We start from the raw sequence: 16,402 nt of genomic DNA, 5'->3' as shown, positions 1-16,402 counted from the left end.
GCTGTCATGGTGAGAAAGGCTCCCTCGCCTTGGCAGCGTGGGCAGCAGGGTCGTGGCTTGTGGCTTGTGCCCTTCCATGAGCCCTGGGCTTTGCTGCTGGACCCCTATCCAGGACTCTGCTCCTTTCCCTAGAGCCCAGCCTTAGCTGAGCAGTTTCCTGGCAGCCCACTTCACGCTGAGGATGCTGTGCAAAGCTGGACCCCGGCAGCTGAGGCAAGGAGGGAAGAGAGGAGGACACAGGCCTCTTTGGGGCACGGTGGGTGAGCATTTATGGGCTTTGGGAGCAGGGGGGCCCTCGGAGTCTTGATCTTCTGCAGGATCCATGGCCTTAGCTCACCTCTTCCTAACATTACAGGCAAAGGATCAGGCAATTCCCAGAAACAGGTGTATAACATCTCAGGGGCTTGATAGTGCTGTGAGACAGGTGAGACCATGCTAATCCTCTCTCCATCTCTTTCTTAAAGGCTCTCCTCATGCATCTTTCCAGACTCTTTGCACCATCAGGAGGCTGTTCCTGCTGCTTGTGGTCACTGGGCTGCTAGGGGGGACAGCGGCTGGAGCATGGCTCCTAGGTCAGTGTCTTCTCCAGGGTAGCCTCATCCTGCAGCCACAGCCCTGCCACAAAAGTGGCGATGCGAGCTTCTTCGTTGGTGAGCTGTGACTTGGGAGAGGGAGACGTGGCTGTGGTCCCAGCAGCAGGCTGGAGATGCTCATCAGCTCTGCCAGAGGGTAGTGCAGGATCATGTGCATCCTCGGATGCTGCACAGGCTGAGCTCATCTTCTCCCTCTTCTTTGTTTCCTGAAGTGAGATGCCTGAAGAAGCCTCAGCCAGACCATGGCTTCACCCTGCTGCAGGAGCCAGATGCGACCCCAGTGTGCAGTGATGGTGAAGAGGAAGACCCTGTGGTCCAGGGGGCTCACAGCAGAGGTTTACATCTTTGCTTGCTGCTACACAGGATGGGGAGAGAGGAGCAGCATGCAGGACAGTGCCTGCCAGGGCTAGCAAGGACAGAAAATACACTCTTTATTATCAAGTATCTCCTGCTGATCCACGAGCTTCTTTCAACTGCATTTTGTGATTGATTTGCTTTGCTTTTAAGCCCTGCTGTGTTCCCCAGCATTACAACTTTGTTGCATGGAGGGATCCCACAGAAAAGGCAACTCTTGCTGGACTCTCTGCATGTGATAACTCAGCAGAGCTGCCACACAGGCACTGAGAATGTGTGAATAGGTTCTGTAGTTTCTAATCGCTTCAAATAGCTTTTTGCTGGGATATTTTGTTTGGTGCTGGGTTTTTTGTTTGCTTGGTTTCCATTAGATGTGCATCCGCTGTGCTGGATTGTCTTTAATGGCATGGCTTTAGTGTCTTTCAGAATAAACATGGCAAACTCCTTACTGGAAGCACGGGTGGAAGGCCATCCCGGCTGGCTCCTGGCATGCCACGAGCACTGGAGTCTCTCCCTGGGCACCCTGCTGTGCCAGCAGCTCGGCTATCTCAGGTGGGCATTGCAGAGGCAGCCACTTCCACCCCTATTCACCCTGGTCCAAGGGGGATGAGCTCAGCAAAGGAGGCTGGGGGGTTAGGCAGGGCTGATGCAGGCCGGAAAGCAGGGCTCAGACTGGCACAAGAACCTGTGAGAGGAGCTGCAGATCTTTCCTGCCAGAGCAGCAGGGCTGTGGGCTGTTGTTCCTATGGCTGCGTTATAACCCTGATCCCCTAGCAGGTCCCCAGCCCTTTCCTGGAACAAATTACTGTTGCTTCTGCAGAATGGCCCATCAGAAAGGAGTGAACCTGACGGATGTCAAGGGGAATGACACATGGGAGTTTGTTCAGGTGAGAGCCCACCAGGAAGGCAGCCTGGAAGACCTGTGGCAGGTCAGGTAAGGGCAACTCTGGCTGGAGCAGAGTTTGCTGGTGGGGCTGAACCAGACTATAGAAAACTGCCCTGGGGGTGTGCAGGAAGCGACCCCGGTGGGGACTGGGACAGCTGCCCTGGGGCTCCCTTGGGGCACCAGGGATTTTGGTCCCTGTGCACTGTGCCCAGAGGCTTATCCTTATACAGGAGCAGCTGTGAATCAGGTCGAGTTGTGGCTCTGCAGTGCTCAGGTGAGTGGCCCATCCCCTCCTACATTGAGGATCTGGTGCCTGAGCTTTGTCTATTACATGCTCTCCCCATCTCCCTTACAGAGTGTGGGCTGCACCCCAGTGCTGCTCGGGTGGTCGGGGGCGCGGATGTGCCCGCGGGGCGCTGGCCCTGGCAGGTCAGTGTGTACCACGGCTCCCAGCACCGCTGCGGAGGTTCCGTGCTGGCCCAGGAATGGATCATCACAGCAGCTCACTGCGTGCACAGGTACCTCCTTTGCCCAGCCTCGGGGTGCTGAGTGTCCGCTCTTACCCAGGCCTTGGTGCTTGCTGCCCTACAGCAAGAGGCACACGGTGTCTCTGCTCAGTTACAGGCGGTTTCAGACCTCTGCCTGGCTGGTTTTTGCTGGCGTTGTCAACCACGGCTCCATCAAGCAGGAGGACGGGGTATCAGTAAGGAAAATAATTTACCACCCGCTTTATAATGACAACAGCCTTGACTATGACATTGCTCTGATGAAGCTCCAAGTCCCCTTGAATTTCTCAGGTAACGGGCTGCCGTGATGCTGGTGTGTCCTTCTGCCACCTGTGGGGTTGTCTGGTTTATCCCACAAGTAAGAGATAGCCAAACCCCAGCCTCCTCTGAATGTGCCATTTCAGAGCAGCCCAGTTGGGGTACCCAGCCTGCCACCTGGGAGGCAGAATGCACAGCAGCATGGTGTTCAACTGTGCCAGAGCTGTGAATCACTGGGAAGGTGGCTCTGGGAGCTGGTCTGGGAGCCTTTCACTTCATGTGCCGGACTGACAGCTCCACAGCCTCTCTCTGTGTCCCTGCTCAGCACAGCATGAAGCTGTCCCCACTGGCCTGGCACTTACCTTGTCACCTTCTCAGCAGATGCCATTCGTGCTGTGTGTCTGCCACCCTCACACCGGGACCTCTTCCAGGGCACGCAGTGCTGGGTCTCTGGCTGGGGTTATACCAGACCAGGCCAAGGTAGGCTCCCATCTTATTCCCACTGCTCAGAGGCTTTCCCCTTGCTCCCCACTGTCCCTGTCCTTCCCCTTCCATGCCGCATGTAATCTTGCAAATGGCACTTCCTGCCTTCATCCCACCCTTGCTCCAGCAGCTCTGCACCCCACAGCCATATCTCAGGGCCAGGGGGGCTGACTGCTTTTAAACCCATGAAGTTTAAATCCCATCTTTCCCATCTGATAGATAGAGCCCCTCCTGCTCCCTGCAGGTGGAGTTTCCCTCTTGTCTTCTCTTTCTCCCTCTCCAGCCCAGGTTGCCAAGACCCTGAAGGAAGCACTTGTTCCATTGATTGGTACCAAGAAGTGCAATAGCTCATGCATGTACGCAGGCGAGCTCACTGCCAGGATGCTGTGTGCTGGCTATCCGCATGGGAGCGTAGATGCGTGCCAGGTAACAGGAGGGAGCAAATGATGCATGCGAGGTTTGCATAGCGGGTGTGGAAAGGATGTATATGTTGTGTGTCTCCAGTAAGTGCTGGGATTTGTGGCAATAGCTTGCAGGAAGCAGTCTTGAGTGCGGTGCAGCGTGGAGCCCGCAGTGCTCTGATCCACTGATGTCAGGCTGAGATTTAACTTATCTTTCTAGAAGGAAAATGGAAACCTTGCAGGGAGGCCAAGCACTACTTGTACCTGCACCTCAGCTTGCTGCATGGCTGATGAACAAAGCCATCTGGGAGAAGCCAGCCTGATCTGCACCCCAGCTGCCAGGAGGCAGAGCTGCTTCCTTAGTCCTTGCTTTGTCTGCAGGGTGACAGCGGGGGCCCCCTCGTTTGCCAGGATGAATTCGCATGGCGCTTGGTGGGCATTGTGAGCTGGGGCCAGGGCTGTGCGGAACCCAACTACCCTGGGGTCTACACCAATGTGGCTCAGCTTCTGCCGTGGATTCATCACATCACTGAGGTAAGCTGGAGCAAGCAAAGGTATGTTCAGCCATGTGGGCTGCAAAGACAAACCCCAATGCAAGCATCCAATTCTAACTCTTCCCCTGCGCTCACGCTTAATGCATGAACCTCTAGGACAACCTCTTTTATGGTAGTGATTCTTTTCTCCTCCATTTTTTGACTAGGTGTACTAGAAACAAGGCATGGAAGAGACTTCACAAAGCAACCTTACCTTTCCCATGTAGCAAGCGGAGAATGGTCCATGGCTTATTTATCCTGTTACTATACCTGAAGGGAATCCCCAGATACCACCAGCAAAAGCTCTCAGTATAAACAGTTTATTAAAGAAAATAGCAAATTACATTTCTATGAACAATCCACACGAGACAAGTGTTGTTTTTCAAAAGATGTGGGGGTTTTTGGATTGCTGGGTGTAAAGGGGCAGGGATCCCACGAGACGTAAGTGCTCTAGGCACACTTTCAGCCTTTAGATAAATTACTTGGAGGAGAAGAAAAGAAAAAGCTCAAGTTCTAAGTAGCAGTCAAGTTTTGCTTCAGTATCTCCCTTCCTTGCTGCTTTCAGTCTGTCTGCCACTTGACTGTATTTGTTCCCTCTCTGTGCCAGGTAAAGCCAGGAACAGGAGGGTCTCCTGGCCATGGCTGTGCCTGGCACATCCAGCAGGCAGAAGGGCCATTCATTCTGCAATGGCTTAGTGCAATGTGGAAGGCAGCTGTGAGCCAGGTCCTGCACAAATGCTTGCAAATGTGAACCAAAGTCAGACAAGAGTGCGAATGAAAAGGATGCAACAGTAGGGAACAGATTAAAACATTAAGCTCTGTGACTAGAACTTTCATAAGTGGGTTGTAAGCACTATACAGTAGGAAACACTTTGTTTGTGTGCAGCAAGTGTCCCATCTTGGCCTCCAGGCTATGTCTTAATGAATGTTCTTGGTGAGTTTTTGAACTAATAGAAATGTACCTTTCTCGGTCTTAAACACAGCCTTTTGTAACTTGAAAGATGATGCTATGAGTGCACACTTCACTCCCTTTTCATGTTCATTTACAGTTCTCTATTCTTAAAGGACTATGTACTAACTGAAACACAACAGCTGCCAGACCTGCCTAGTTCATACACAACAGAAAGGTAAGGGAAGGCGCTGAACTGGCTTCTGCAGTTGGTAAAGTGAGATAGAAAAATTCTCAGTCCGCTTTAAGACATTTTCCATGAGGAATTCTGCCACTTGTGCAAAACCCTGTGGCTTGATAAACTGTTCACTCAGAACAGGATCTCCTCTCCCCCACCTCCCCCTACTTTTCCACTCCTGAGGCCTGCTCTTCAGAGAAACCTGAGGTGGGAAAGAGCAAAGTTTGGCACTTTAGCATTGTGTGGGTTTCATATGTAACTTGCAGGGACAGAAGAGGTAAGACACAAAGGGGCTCCTGCCCCCGATGTAAAACTGCATAGATAAGATTCACTATTGAGAAATAAAAATCCTTCTACAAGGCCCTTAAGCAAGCAAGCTTGAGATGATATTACACAGTGCCTTGCATGCAAGGCCCATCTGCCAGCAGTGCCTGATCTCACAAAGAGATGTCGGATACAAGAGTTATTTCCCTACGCTGTGCTTAATAGGAAGATGAAATCTGAGAGAATGGAAACTGGTGAACATCACACAGAGCAGCTCTTCTTCACCACGGACCACAGACCCACCAGTGCATGAAGCAAAACTTGGATCTGGGCAGAACACCTCTGGGGATCACGGCACGATGAACCTTCAAGGCCAAACTTTGTCTGCCTGGCAGATGGAGCATAAGAAGTTAATGCCCCTGTCTTACCCACCTTTGTTCTGGTCCCAGATGCACAGAGCCATCCTCTCTGCCCCACAGACACTGAGCTAGAAAATGCTCAAGTCAAGCCCCCAGGGAAGCACTTAACCTAATCCTAATTTTTTTTTTTTATACCAGTACAAATAAGAACGGTCCAATCCAGAAAGTACTTGAAGACTCAGTTTCCTCTTGCTTTATCAGAAGCTGCAACGTGTAGGAGTAAAGGCAGAGTTACTTAATTTTGGCCAGTGCTGCTGCTCTCCTTTCTGTGTTCTGGAACAAGGCTCGGATCAGACTCTTCACTTCAGCTGCTGAGAATTCAGCTGCAAGAGGTCCCTTCCCATCCGCCCACCTACGTGGGAGAGAAAGAGCTTTATTTAACCAAACTGCACAGAAATGTCACGTTAAAACAAGCCTCCTGAGCACTCATTACAGTGGTAAGTCTGAAGGTAAAACCCACCCAGTTGGCAGCCTATTAGCTCTATGCAACTTGAGCCCAGAATTGTTTAGTGGGGTATATAAAGCAACAGTCTGTGGGGTGAGTTTTGCACTTGTTACAAACTGTACCTTTTCCTTTTCCAAAATAAGCCCAAAGCCTGTCCACAAACCTCCTTTTCATCTCCTAAACAACAGGAGAAATAAGAGTGGTTTATGCACAGGTGAAAATAGAGTTGGGGACTTTGCTGCTGTTGGAACCATGTTAGACACCAATGAGGAGGGCAGAGGAAAGCAACTGCTTTCCCTGTGGCTGGTACCTTTTTCAGCTGAGCCTGCTGAGGACAGTATATTTTCTGGCCATTCAGCTGTATGCATAAGGCAGCTATGAATAGGGAATGTCTGGCTTCTGACAACTCATGCCAACTGAAGTAATAGATGTAATTATGCAAATCCTCATGTATAATTCACATAAATCCCCCTTGTAAGTTAAAAGGAGCAAGAAACAGCATCGAAAAACCAGAGGCCAATCAAGTGGAATGACTGCAGCAGCAAGGCACAGCTAACATCAAAAGCAGCAGGCAAAATGCCAGGCTGCTTACTGTGAAACACTTCTCAGTTTGGAGAAGCCCAAGGGGATGCACAATCACTCTCATGCCACTTGTTTTTTACCGTTGCCTTTTCCTTGCAGGAAGTGGCCGAATGTATGAGCAAGCTTGAAATGGACAATAACTGCTGCGGGGGCTCTTTCTTGGCTGTGTGTTTATCTGGTCCTTATTAACAGTAATTGCCTTTCACCTGAACAGAGTCCCCTGAGTTTAGTGCCCTGCTGATGTCTGACATCTTCCCAGCTGCCTTGTATTGGGGTGACGAGCTAACTGGAAAGGAACAAAGGAAGACACCTACTGATCTACAATTTCTTGGAGGTTGGCTTGCAAGATGATCATCAGCTCTTTGAATGTCATCCACTTCTGCACGTAGACTGGAACTTCCTCTTGGTACTTCTTATTTTTGTCATCTTCAGGTAATGGGGTGAAAACTTGGGGTCCTTCCTCCACCATGGTCCTACAGAGGGAGTACAACCTATCTGCATCTTCTGCAGAGATATCCTAGAATAGATGTTAACAGGGGAGCAGTTAGGTGTTTTCTGGAGTGCCAAGAAATGAGTGAAATGAAAAAAGGTGCCTGTGAAGGTGAAAGCAGGGGCTTCCATCACGTTTACTATTCTCAGGCTAACTTATCTCACAAGTAGCTATCTCAGCAAGCTCTCAGTGTCTGCCTCAGAACAAAGGCTGTGCTTCTAAGCAGCACATCTTGGTGCACGAGCAAGCAGTTCACTGTGAAGCAGAGGTGTTGTGATGAAGGTCTGAAGAGTTCACAAGGAAACAGCTCAGGCATTGCCAGCCCAGTGGTGAAAGCCAAGCTTTCTGGCAGGCACAGCCTGAGCAAGTTTCTGTAAACTAGTTGTTAAGGGAAAAGAGGACTTACTGGCCTAATGCAGTAGGAAGGCTGTTTACATGTAGACTACAACTAGAACAGATGCACTAATGTATTTCTAACATTTGCTGTGAAAACATACTTTAATTAAGAAATGCAATAGAATAGTTGTGCTCAATCCAAGGTAACCTGACAATCACCTAAACACACTACTGGGAGTCAGGTGGAGATTTAGACAGATAGTAATTGCAATTTGAAATGCCACAGGTATCTCAGCATCTAGTGCCTAGATAGGACGGAGGCATTTATTAGAGATGGACAGAGTGAATGGAAGGGGTTTGAGACAACACTTAGCTCCTGTGCCCTGAAAATAGTAAAAGAGATACAGTCACAGAAATGTTTCTAGAGGAATGACACCTAAATCCAAACCAAGAGAAAAATCACAGCCACTTTCCTGACTCTCCCCTTGACCAGACAGTCATGGGATCTCTGTAAGAGGTCTCATCTGGATGGGAGTTTTTGGTATCTTGAACATATCTGAGAGACAGGGCGGCAATTATAAGTTCTGTGAAAGACGACTGCTCCTGGGAACTCCTGCTTTTGGCAAGAACTTCTAGAGGCTACAAATGCAGTTACCTCTAGGGCAGTGATCCTAGTGACAATCTCTGTGAGAGCTGTGTTCAGCAGAGTCCCCATAGCCTTGCAGTACACGTTCACTGGGAGGACATCTTGCCAGACTTTTCCCAGTCTTTTCAGCTGATGTAATACCTGGAAGATAACAGCTATGTGTTACCTACGTGTTATCAACAGAACTCTGAGAGGTATCAAATGATAAGGTGATTACATATGGTCAGTCTGAAAGAAGCCAAAGGCAATGAAGTGTGCAGCTATCACATGGAACAGACATTCCTGGGGAAGGGAATGCAACATTCTCAGTTTGCATTAAGGTTTATCAAAAGTGGAGCAGATCTTTTCATTGAAAATTATAGATGGACTATAAACAGAAGTTCAAGATTAAGCAGCTTTTCTTTTCAACTTGGAGCCAGAGGGACTGAACTTGGCTCCAACTTTACAGCCCCGGGCACAAAATATCACGCCAGAAAACTGTTTAGAGAAGTGCACAGTTCTCAGGACTGAGATTACAAACTCTGCCTTCCCAAGGACAACACCTACAGCCAATGGGATACTTGGCTCTGACTGCCTCACTTACCTGCCTTATTGCTTTATTAGCTGCACAGTAATTTTCCTCATCATCCATATTAGAAAAATTCCTGGCACTTGACAGCCTCTCCAGGATTTCTCCTTTTTGCACTCGCATCTGGGCCAGAAAACACTCCATCCCTTTAGAAGCAAAAACAAGCACAGAGAAGCAATTAAGCACTCAATAAACACCTCGCTGGATAATCAAGTTCTTGGAACTATGTGCTACACAAGAAGAGCTGGGTGTCAAAGAGGCAAGCCTGAAGCAGCCACACTGTTTCGAGTTGCAATGCTCTGACAAGACTTCCCAATCCAGAAAATGTCCTTGCTACTTGTCCAAAACCCTTAAATGACAATCCACTGCTCGAGTCAGTAGCCGCAGTTACATGAAATCATTCAGCAGCAAACACCAGGATCAATCACCACATCATCCATCAACAGATTTCAATAGCGAAAGGTAAAATTACCAAGTCTCCTAAAACCAGGCACCATGTCTACAAAAGTAGCTGCTCCGTCACACAAGATGTTAGTCAGGCGGTATCGGAACTGGTGTCCCAGGGTGAGCAGGTGATGAGCAATATACATGCAGTTGTTGTGGTGAATAGCTGCCAGCTGGGGTAATTTCTGGAGGTTCTCCCTGTCCCAGCAAGGAGGCAGAGAAAAGGAAGAAATGTATTTATTTAGATATAGCTCTGTTAAAAACCTGTCATGCCTATGCTGGAGAAACTCCTGGTCTGTCTCAGATGCTGCAAGTAACTGTGGGCAATGCCTGATAACGAGACCAGCTGGAATAGAAGCATTTAAGAGTTTCATGACTAGTGAAATGGCAGTTTGGCATCTGAACCATGTGTTATATGCTCATTGTTTCTAGCAGCAGATTTTCAAACAGGAACATACTTTGTTATAGCAAAGTTCTGCTGAGAAAAAGAGAGCTAAGTCCCTTTCGGTAATCACCCCAGTGGTTTCTTACAGCAATGTATCACTTGCAATCTTCACTGCTGTCCTTTCTTTTACAGGGAAAACATCATGAAAAATCTGTGCATCACACCTCGTGTCAAATCAAACTGCCTAGAATCAATCACAACTGTTTTAAGAACTGCAGTCTATCTCCTTGGCCACAGGACTGCCAGCTCCAAAACTCTCAAGCACCTATTTCACAGCAGGTACGATTTACAAATAGATGAAGAGTACTAACTTCTTGCTGCTGGAGGAAGCCCTTACTAATCTGGGGACAAGTGGGGCTGTTTCAATAGCACTATTCTCTCTCCAAAACAGACACACACAGGCACTTACTTGTGGTATGTTGGCACTACATCATAGAACAGCTGGAATATATTCCGTACAGAATAGAAAAGCTGTATGCAGCTACAAGGCAAATAAGGTTCACGTTAGTTTGTCAGTGGAATTAACATGTGGTACACAAGTGACCCTCAACCTTTTCCAAAACAAGGTTTTGTTAGTAGTGAAGTACTGGCACAAAGAATAGATTGTCAGGACCAACTACAGCAATGTCAACAAAGGCAGCACTCTGGATAATTCACAAAGGCTGTGATGACCTTGTAAGTTCAGTGAGGAAAAGACAAGTTTCAGACCACATGTCAGAAGGGAGATATATGAAACCCTAGGAACAAAGGGGACAGTGTCTCTTCCCCACCAAGTGTGGGTTAAGAGTCATGCCATGGTACACTGAAGGGCATTCAGTATCTAGGCAACTCTCCTCCTCCAGGGTTGTGGTCTCCAGTTTTTAAAGCAGACTGTATGTGGTCCATTGTTTTCTCTGAAGAGCCCTGACAGATGCAGAGCTGGAGCAAAAGCAAGCAGGAAGTCCTCTGAGAATGGGTGCCATCTTTATCATTTCATGGTTTTGACTTTTCTGAACAACTGACAGTTAACATACAACAAAACACTGAAGCAAATGCTATGGCAGTATTTTTCCCAACTAAAAGACTAGGGAGTCTGCCACATTTTCACTGATTTAATAGCTAAAATACAGTGAAGCGTAGCTGAGTGTTCCCTGGAAACAGTCCAAAAGGCTGCTTAACCTGAGTATTGCAGGGAACCCTGTCTGCAGCTGTTCAGGGATGCACCCCCCAGCCAAAACAGAGTAGCTTAAATAACTGATTCTAATTTGAAGGTATCTTTTGTTCAAGTTCTTTTAATCCAGTAACAGATGCTTGGTGTTGCCAAAGGCAGTAAGAATGTGACCCGGAAGAGTTATTTGCTGATACAGAATTCTTACCACGGATCTGTGCTGGAAGTAGCCTCCAACAGTGTCTGATAAGCCAACTCCATCAGTTTCTCCACTGAGGAACTGATGCGGCATGTGGGCAGAGAAAATGTGTACTGGCTCAGTTTAGTCTTATTCTCCAAATTCACCATGTCGTTGTGCAGAAGTTCAGAAGCTTTTGGCATTTTTGAGTGATCTCCTGCCCTGGGATCAGGAAGCTTTGGTAGGGTTACACAGGAATCAGGTGTGATCTAAGGGAAGGTGAGAGGTGTAATATCATTTAGAGCCACAGAAAGGAGACTGCAAGACTACAAAACATTGAATGACAGAAATTTAAGACTCGAGATAAACACAAAGGTGCAGAAGTCCCCTAAGACTGCTCAAAGTCTCCTGGCTTATGAATGACACAGCAGGCCACAAAACAGTCCACGTCCTGTTGCATGCCTAGAATCAACTCTGTAAGTAATCTTCTATAATTTCTTATGCTTATTACACTAGCCAGCAAAGCCTATGCAAGCAAACTTCTAATATTTTAAGAAACATCCTGTTTGTCAAGATCCCTGAAGAATCAAAAGTATCTGGTGTGCCACAAACCCCCTCCTATTTGACTGTTCTAGACAAGCCTTCTTCAACAGCTTTTTTTTTCCACATAAAGTGTACTGCATCAACAGTCACCTTTACAGTATTGTGTATTTCTGAGGTCATCAGGTTCCTGGCTGCCACAATCACATCCTGGCACTTCTTGTTAGCAAAGTGGGAGTTGACATTACGGGCATACTTCAGTAAATCAGTCGTGTCTCCTTTCAAAAACTGCATGTTCTTCAAGGCTTTTTCAAATTCCTCTGTGGCTTTAATCACCTGAGAAGAGCAGACACGTATTCCAAATTACAGTATCACAGTATGTTAGAGATTGGAAGGGACCTCGAAAGATCATCTAGTCCAATCCCCCTGCCGGAGCAGGAACACCTAGATAATGTTACACAGGAATGCGTCCAGGCGGGTTTTGAATGTCTCCAGGGAAGGAGACTCCACAACCTCCCTGGGCAGTCTCTTCCAGTGTTCCGTCACCCTCACTGAGAAGAAGTTTCTGCTCAAGTTTAAGTGGAACCTCTTGTGTTCCAGTTTGTACCCATTACCCCTTGTCCTATCATTGTTTGCCACTGAGTAGAGCCTGGCTCCATCCTCGTGACACTCCCCCTTTATATATTTATAGACACTTATAAGGTCACCCCTCAGTCTCCTCTTCTGTAAACTATAGAGACCCAGCTCCCTCAGTCTTTCCTCATAAGGGAGATGTTCCACTCCCCTAATCATCTTTGTTGCTCTGCGCTGGACTCTCTCCAGCAGCTCCCTGTCCTTCTTGAACTGAGGGGCCCAGAACTGGACACAATACTCCAGATGCGGTCTCACCAGGGCAGAGTAGCGGGGAAGGAGGACCTCTCTCGACCTAATTAACACAGCTTTCTAAAACCAAAGATCAAAATCAAAGTTGGGTATAAACTCTTTCACTTGGCTGAAAGCAATGGATGAAACTAGGTTTTAGAGGGCACTAATGACCCAACAGCTTTTTAGCAATCCTTTGGAAAAAGCTGGCAACCTGGCATTTCCTGCCAGGAAACTGCGTGGATCTGAAACAATCTTGAGACCTACCTCTATATACTGCTCTAGTTTGCTGCTATTGGTTGGGATTGAATTCACCAGACAGTTCTGAATGAGGCAGTCTGACAGTTCTTCCCATATCAAGTCACCTAGCAGTTCTGCCAGTGTAATTCCACAACCCTTTTTATCTTCCACAGGCTGCTCAAGAGGCACATCTGAATTCAAGAGAACAGAAAGGGATGTTAATACACCGGCTTCCTGGACCAGACCCTTTACCAGTTCATTTGATCCCCCCTGTCAGAACAGCATTCATCAACTGCTCCATAGTCTTACACTGGAGGTAAGCTCTTGTGCTGGGTCTGTGGAACCACCCACCTGCCCAAAAGACACCTGAATTTGTGTGAACTGAGCCTGCTTTCCAGTGTGTTTGTTTCATGAAATGCTAGCAAAGCCCAGGCCAGTTTCTAGCCAATGTGACCAGCTAAGTCTGGTTTGACAAGGTGCCAAGCTGTCCAAGAGCACAGCATAACAAGGTAACATTAAAAGTTGCTTAGATGCTTAGACCTTATCATAAGTCAATATACTTAACAACCAGACACTGATCTCAGCCTAATCCCAAAAGGCAGAAACTACCTACTCAACAGGTATTTGTGGAGAACTTCAAAAATCAGCCTGATCTTGTCAAAAACCTCCATAGGAGAGGAATGATCCAAGCTAGGTTCCTCAGACTTAAAACGTAGGATGAACACGTCGGACTGTTCCTCTGTGCATGGCTGAAGAGACGGATATAAAATCAGAGGCTTGAGGATGTGTTTCAGCAACAGCTGGCCTGAGAAATAAAAAACCAAGATGTTTTCCAACAGCAGAAGGCAGGCAGTTTGCTCCAGTGAGGCCAAACCCTAATTGCTTTGGATGCAGAGACTCTTTGCATGGTGTGGGAGAAACATTCTCTTGATTAGCTGTACTGGGGAACAGCAAATGAAGTAAAATGCTGGCTTTGGTTTCACTAGGACTTTGATATCCTTCATACAAGTCTGAACTCACACCTACTGGGCTGTTTTATAGCTATATTCATCTGGATCCACAGTCTGTCTTACCAAAGATTTTAAGCTTGGTGTGCAGTTCTCCCAGGACAGCAAACGCCTGCAGCACAGAAGCAACGGGGGGGCCAGCAATCTCCTCCTCTTTTGATGACACCGTGTGTAAGTGCAATTCTGAATGCACCACTGACTCCAGGCTGCTGCCTTCTAAAGAAAAACAATCATCATCTTACTGTCAAGAGCGGGGCCAGTGATACCGCACTGAAACAGAGAAGCTACTGCATTCCTCTGGTGGCAGCTAAAGCAATACTGTACTTCTCCCCATTTCCTGCTTGTAAAAGAGCATCAGAAGAGGGTAGAGAGTCCCTTGTGTAACAGTGCAGGACAATAGAATGAGAATCAATCTTAGAATGATTCAGGTTTCTCATTTCAGTCACCTTGCAACTGAATGATGTTTAGTGACAATCACTTTCTTTCTTCTTCCCATTTCAAGTCAAAGGCAAAGGTTTTTCTCCTTTACAGAGGAAAAGCTTGTACTTCAATGAAGACAGCAATGTACAAACTTGCGCATTTCTTACAATTAGTTTCTGATCTCTGCTTCAATGTTTCTGAGAAATGTGACAGATGAGGCGGATGATTCTTCAAAACTCTGTTTAAAATCTGTGGGCTATATTGGACTGGCTCTGGTAGCACCTAAATGCTCCAGGAGTGATAGCCAAAGAACACTGGCACTCATCACTCACACTCGTTAGTTTATATGAATGGCAGAACCAACCTTAGTCCAACAGCATTAACTGTATTTTCTATGTTGTTGTAGGTGCTTGAAACCAGGCATTTCAAACAGCAAAGCAAAGAAAGTGGAAATGTGCTAGAACTGCGAGTACCTTTTGAAGGAGGAAGCTTCCATACAGCCAATTTCTGCCACTCTTCTCCCAGATGATAGAGCATGTTCTGAGTCTGCACTGTGAGCTCAGTGCTTAGCGCCTTCAGGATCTTCAGCTCAAAGCCCTTGCGGGATTCCAGCAATCTGAGGTTGCTTTGTGCCTGGTGGTAAACGCCAAACACGAAACACAGGTAAGTGTTGCCTCTGCTATTGAACAGCATCTTGTGAAACACACTGAGAGTATGGATGAACAATACTGTCATATGCTTCTGAAGGCATTATTACCGTTTCCAGGTGCTGAGCTGCTGCAACGTACTTCTTTTCCAGCAGGGCAGTATTGTAGTCTTTAATAGCAACATCAAACTGCAACAAGCAAATAGAGCCAATGTCACTGTGTAGCTGCTATTAGACTGCAATTTTTTAAACAGCGTGGCTAGAAGCAGGGGAGCTATAGACAGTGTTTCGGGAGAGAGCCCAGGATAATGCCACAGACTGAGTGAGGAGCACAGAGGATGCCTCCCCAGCCCTTCCTCACCTCCTGCAGCTTTTTCAGGATGCTCAGAACCAGCGTGTCTTGCTCCAGCTGCTGCTTCAGCTCAGTAAACTCGGCAACGGCAACGTTCAGATCTCGCTGAACCTGAAACAAACTGTAGTTTGTTATTGAACTACAAACTGTAGTCCATTTACAGCAAGCAAAAGTTATCAGACAATTTTCCCCTTTAACATGACAACACCATGAGTTTTAAAGTATTTCTGTTAATAGAATAACCTGGTGAGGAGGAAGAAGGCTCCATCCGTTTTTTCCTTATCTTCTGCAAACACTTTTAAGCTAGTTTTATCTTTTAATACGTTACAGGTTTTATAAGGCACTGGAAGGAAATTTAGTGTCAAAAGGCAGTCAAGAGGACTTCAGTGCTCCTTTAACACAGTTATTTAAAAGGCAAGAATGCTTGAACTGAGCCAAAAGTTAATTCTCAATTAACGCAGCACCTAGGACCAAGGCTGGGCTGGCCCATAACAGCATCCCACTGTACTGCAGTACCCAAGGGTGACCCTCCTCTTTCGGAAGGAGACGTGTGCCGCACCTTTCCAGCTGTACAAGGGAACGCGGCCAATCCCTTCATGACAGCTGCCTTACACACCCCAGTGTGACACACACCTCTGCAGGTGGCATCTAAGGGCACCGTCAGCAGTGGCATCATCCAGGCCACCCAAGGTGTGTGTATAAGGGGGGGGGGGGGAAGTGTGCCCGGGTTTGGGCTGAAAGGGAGCGGCCTCTGCGCAAGGCCCGCGCCGTCACCTCGCTCTCGATGCCCGCCTTCAGCAGGTCGATGCTGCTGCACAGCCCCTCCACCTGCGCCGCCAGCCCCTCGGCGCTCTGCGCGCTGGGCAGGAACTCGTTGTACTTCTTGTTGATCACGTTGCACACCTCTCCCTAGGGAACAAGGCGCGTTGGGGCCCCGCCGCTCCCGGCCGGCAGCAGCCACAGCCCGGCGCCCCCCGCTGTCCCAGCAGCCCTCCCCCTTCCGCCCCCGGCCCTGCCTTCAGCTCCTCCACGCGGCGGGACAGCCGCCCGATGCGGGTGCCCAGGTCCTCCTTGTCCAGGCGGCCCGAGTGCGCCAGCACGTCCGCCACCAGCGAGCCCGCCGGCGCCGCCATGCTCCCGCGCCCGCAGCGCCACGGGGCGGTGCCGGCGCTACGGCGGCCGGTGGGCGACAGACTTGAGCGGGGAGTTTCTCGCTCCTGCTGGGGACCGC

At 48.2% G+C, this 16,402-nt stretch overlaps 2 protein-coding genes across 2 annotated transcripts; one reads left to right on the top strand and one right to left on the bottom strand.

Moving 5' to 3' along the window:
* The first annotated feature begins 480 nt into the window (after positions 1–480).
* TMPRSS5 (transmembrane serine protease 5) lies at positions 481–5,718 on the top strand. The gene is made up of 12 exons (XM_057432044.1): positions 481–572; positions 806–928; positions 1,364–1,499; positions 1,768–1,881; positions 2,064–2,107; positions 2,189–2,351; positions 2,452–2,630; positions 2,979–3,077; positions 3,364–3,506; positions 3,863–4,015; positions 5,080–5,141; positions 5,631–5,718. Exons 3-12 carry the CDS (start codon positions 1,381–1,383, stop codon positions 5,716–5,718), a joined length of 1,164 nt encoding a protein of 387 aa, XP_057288027.1. The 5' UTR covers positions 481–572; positions 806–928; positions 1,364–1,380.
* Positions 5,719–6,002: 284 nt separating this feature from the next.
* On the bottom strand, positions 6,003–16,342 carry ZW10 (zw10 kinetochore protein). Its single transcript, XM_057432017.1, has 16 exons — positions 16,188–16,342; positions 15,946–16,080; positions 15,181–15,282; positions 14,931–15,008; positions 14,647–14,806; positions 13,820–13,969; positions 13,360–13,551; positions 12,774–12,937; positions 11,799–11,981; positions 11,136–11,374; positions 10,190–10,261; positions 9,364–9,533; positions 8,907–9,037; positions 8,333–8,464; positions 7,166–7,368; positions 6,003–6,176 (listed from the first exon to the last, which is right to left on the bottom strand). The coding sequence occupies exons 1-16, from the start codon at positions 16,302–16,304 to the stop codon at positions 6,056–6,058; spliced, it is 2,349 nt and encodes a 782-aa protein (XP_057288000.1). The 5' UTR covers positions 16,305–16,342; the 3' UTR covers positions 6,003–6,055.
* Between the last annotated feature and the right edge of the window lie 60 nt (positions 16,343–16,402).

This window comes from Pezoporus wallicus, unplaced genomic scaffold, assembly GCF_028554395.1.
Source record: "Pezoporus wallicus isolate ANWC-B61680 ecotype Strahan unplaced genomic scaffold, APGP_CSIRO_Pwel_v1 scaffold_8769, whole genome shotgun sequence".
Classification (NCBI taxonomy): domain Eukaryota; kingdom Metazoa; phylum Chordata; class Aves; order Psittaciformes; family Psittacidae; genus Pezoporus; species Pezoporus wallicus.
This window is presented reverse-complemented; position numbering and strand designations above follow the sequence as displayed.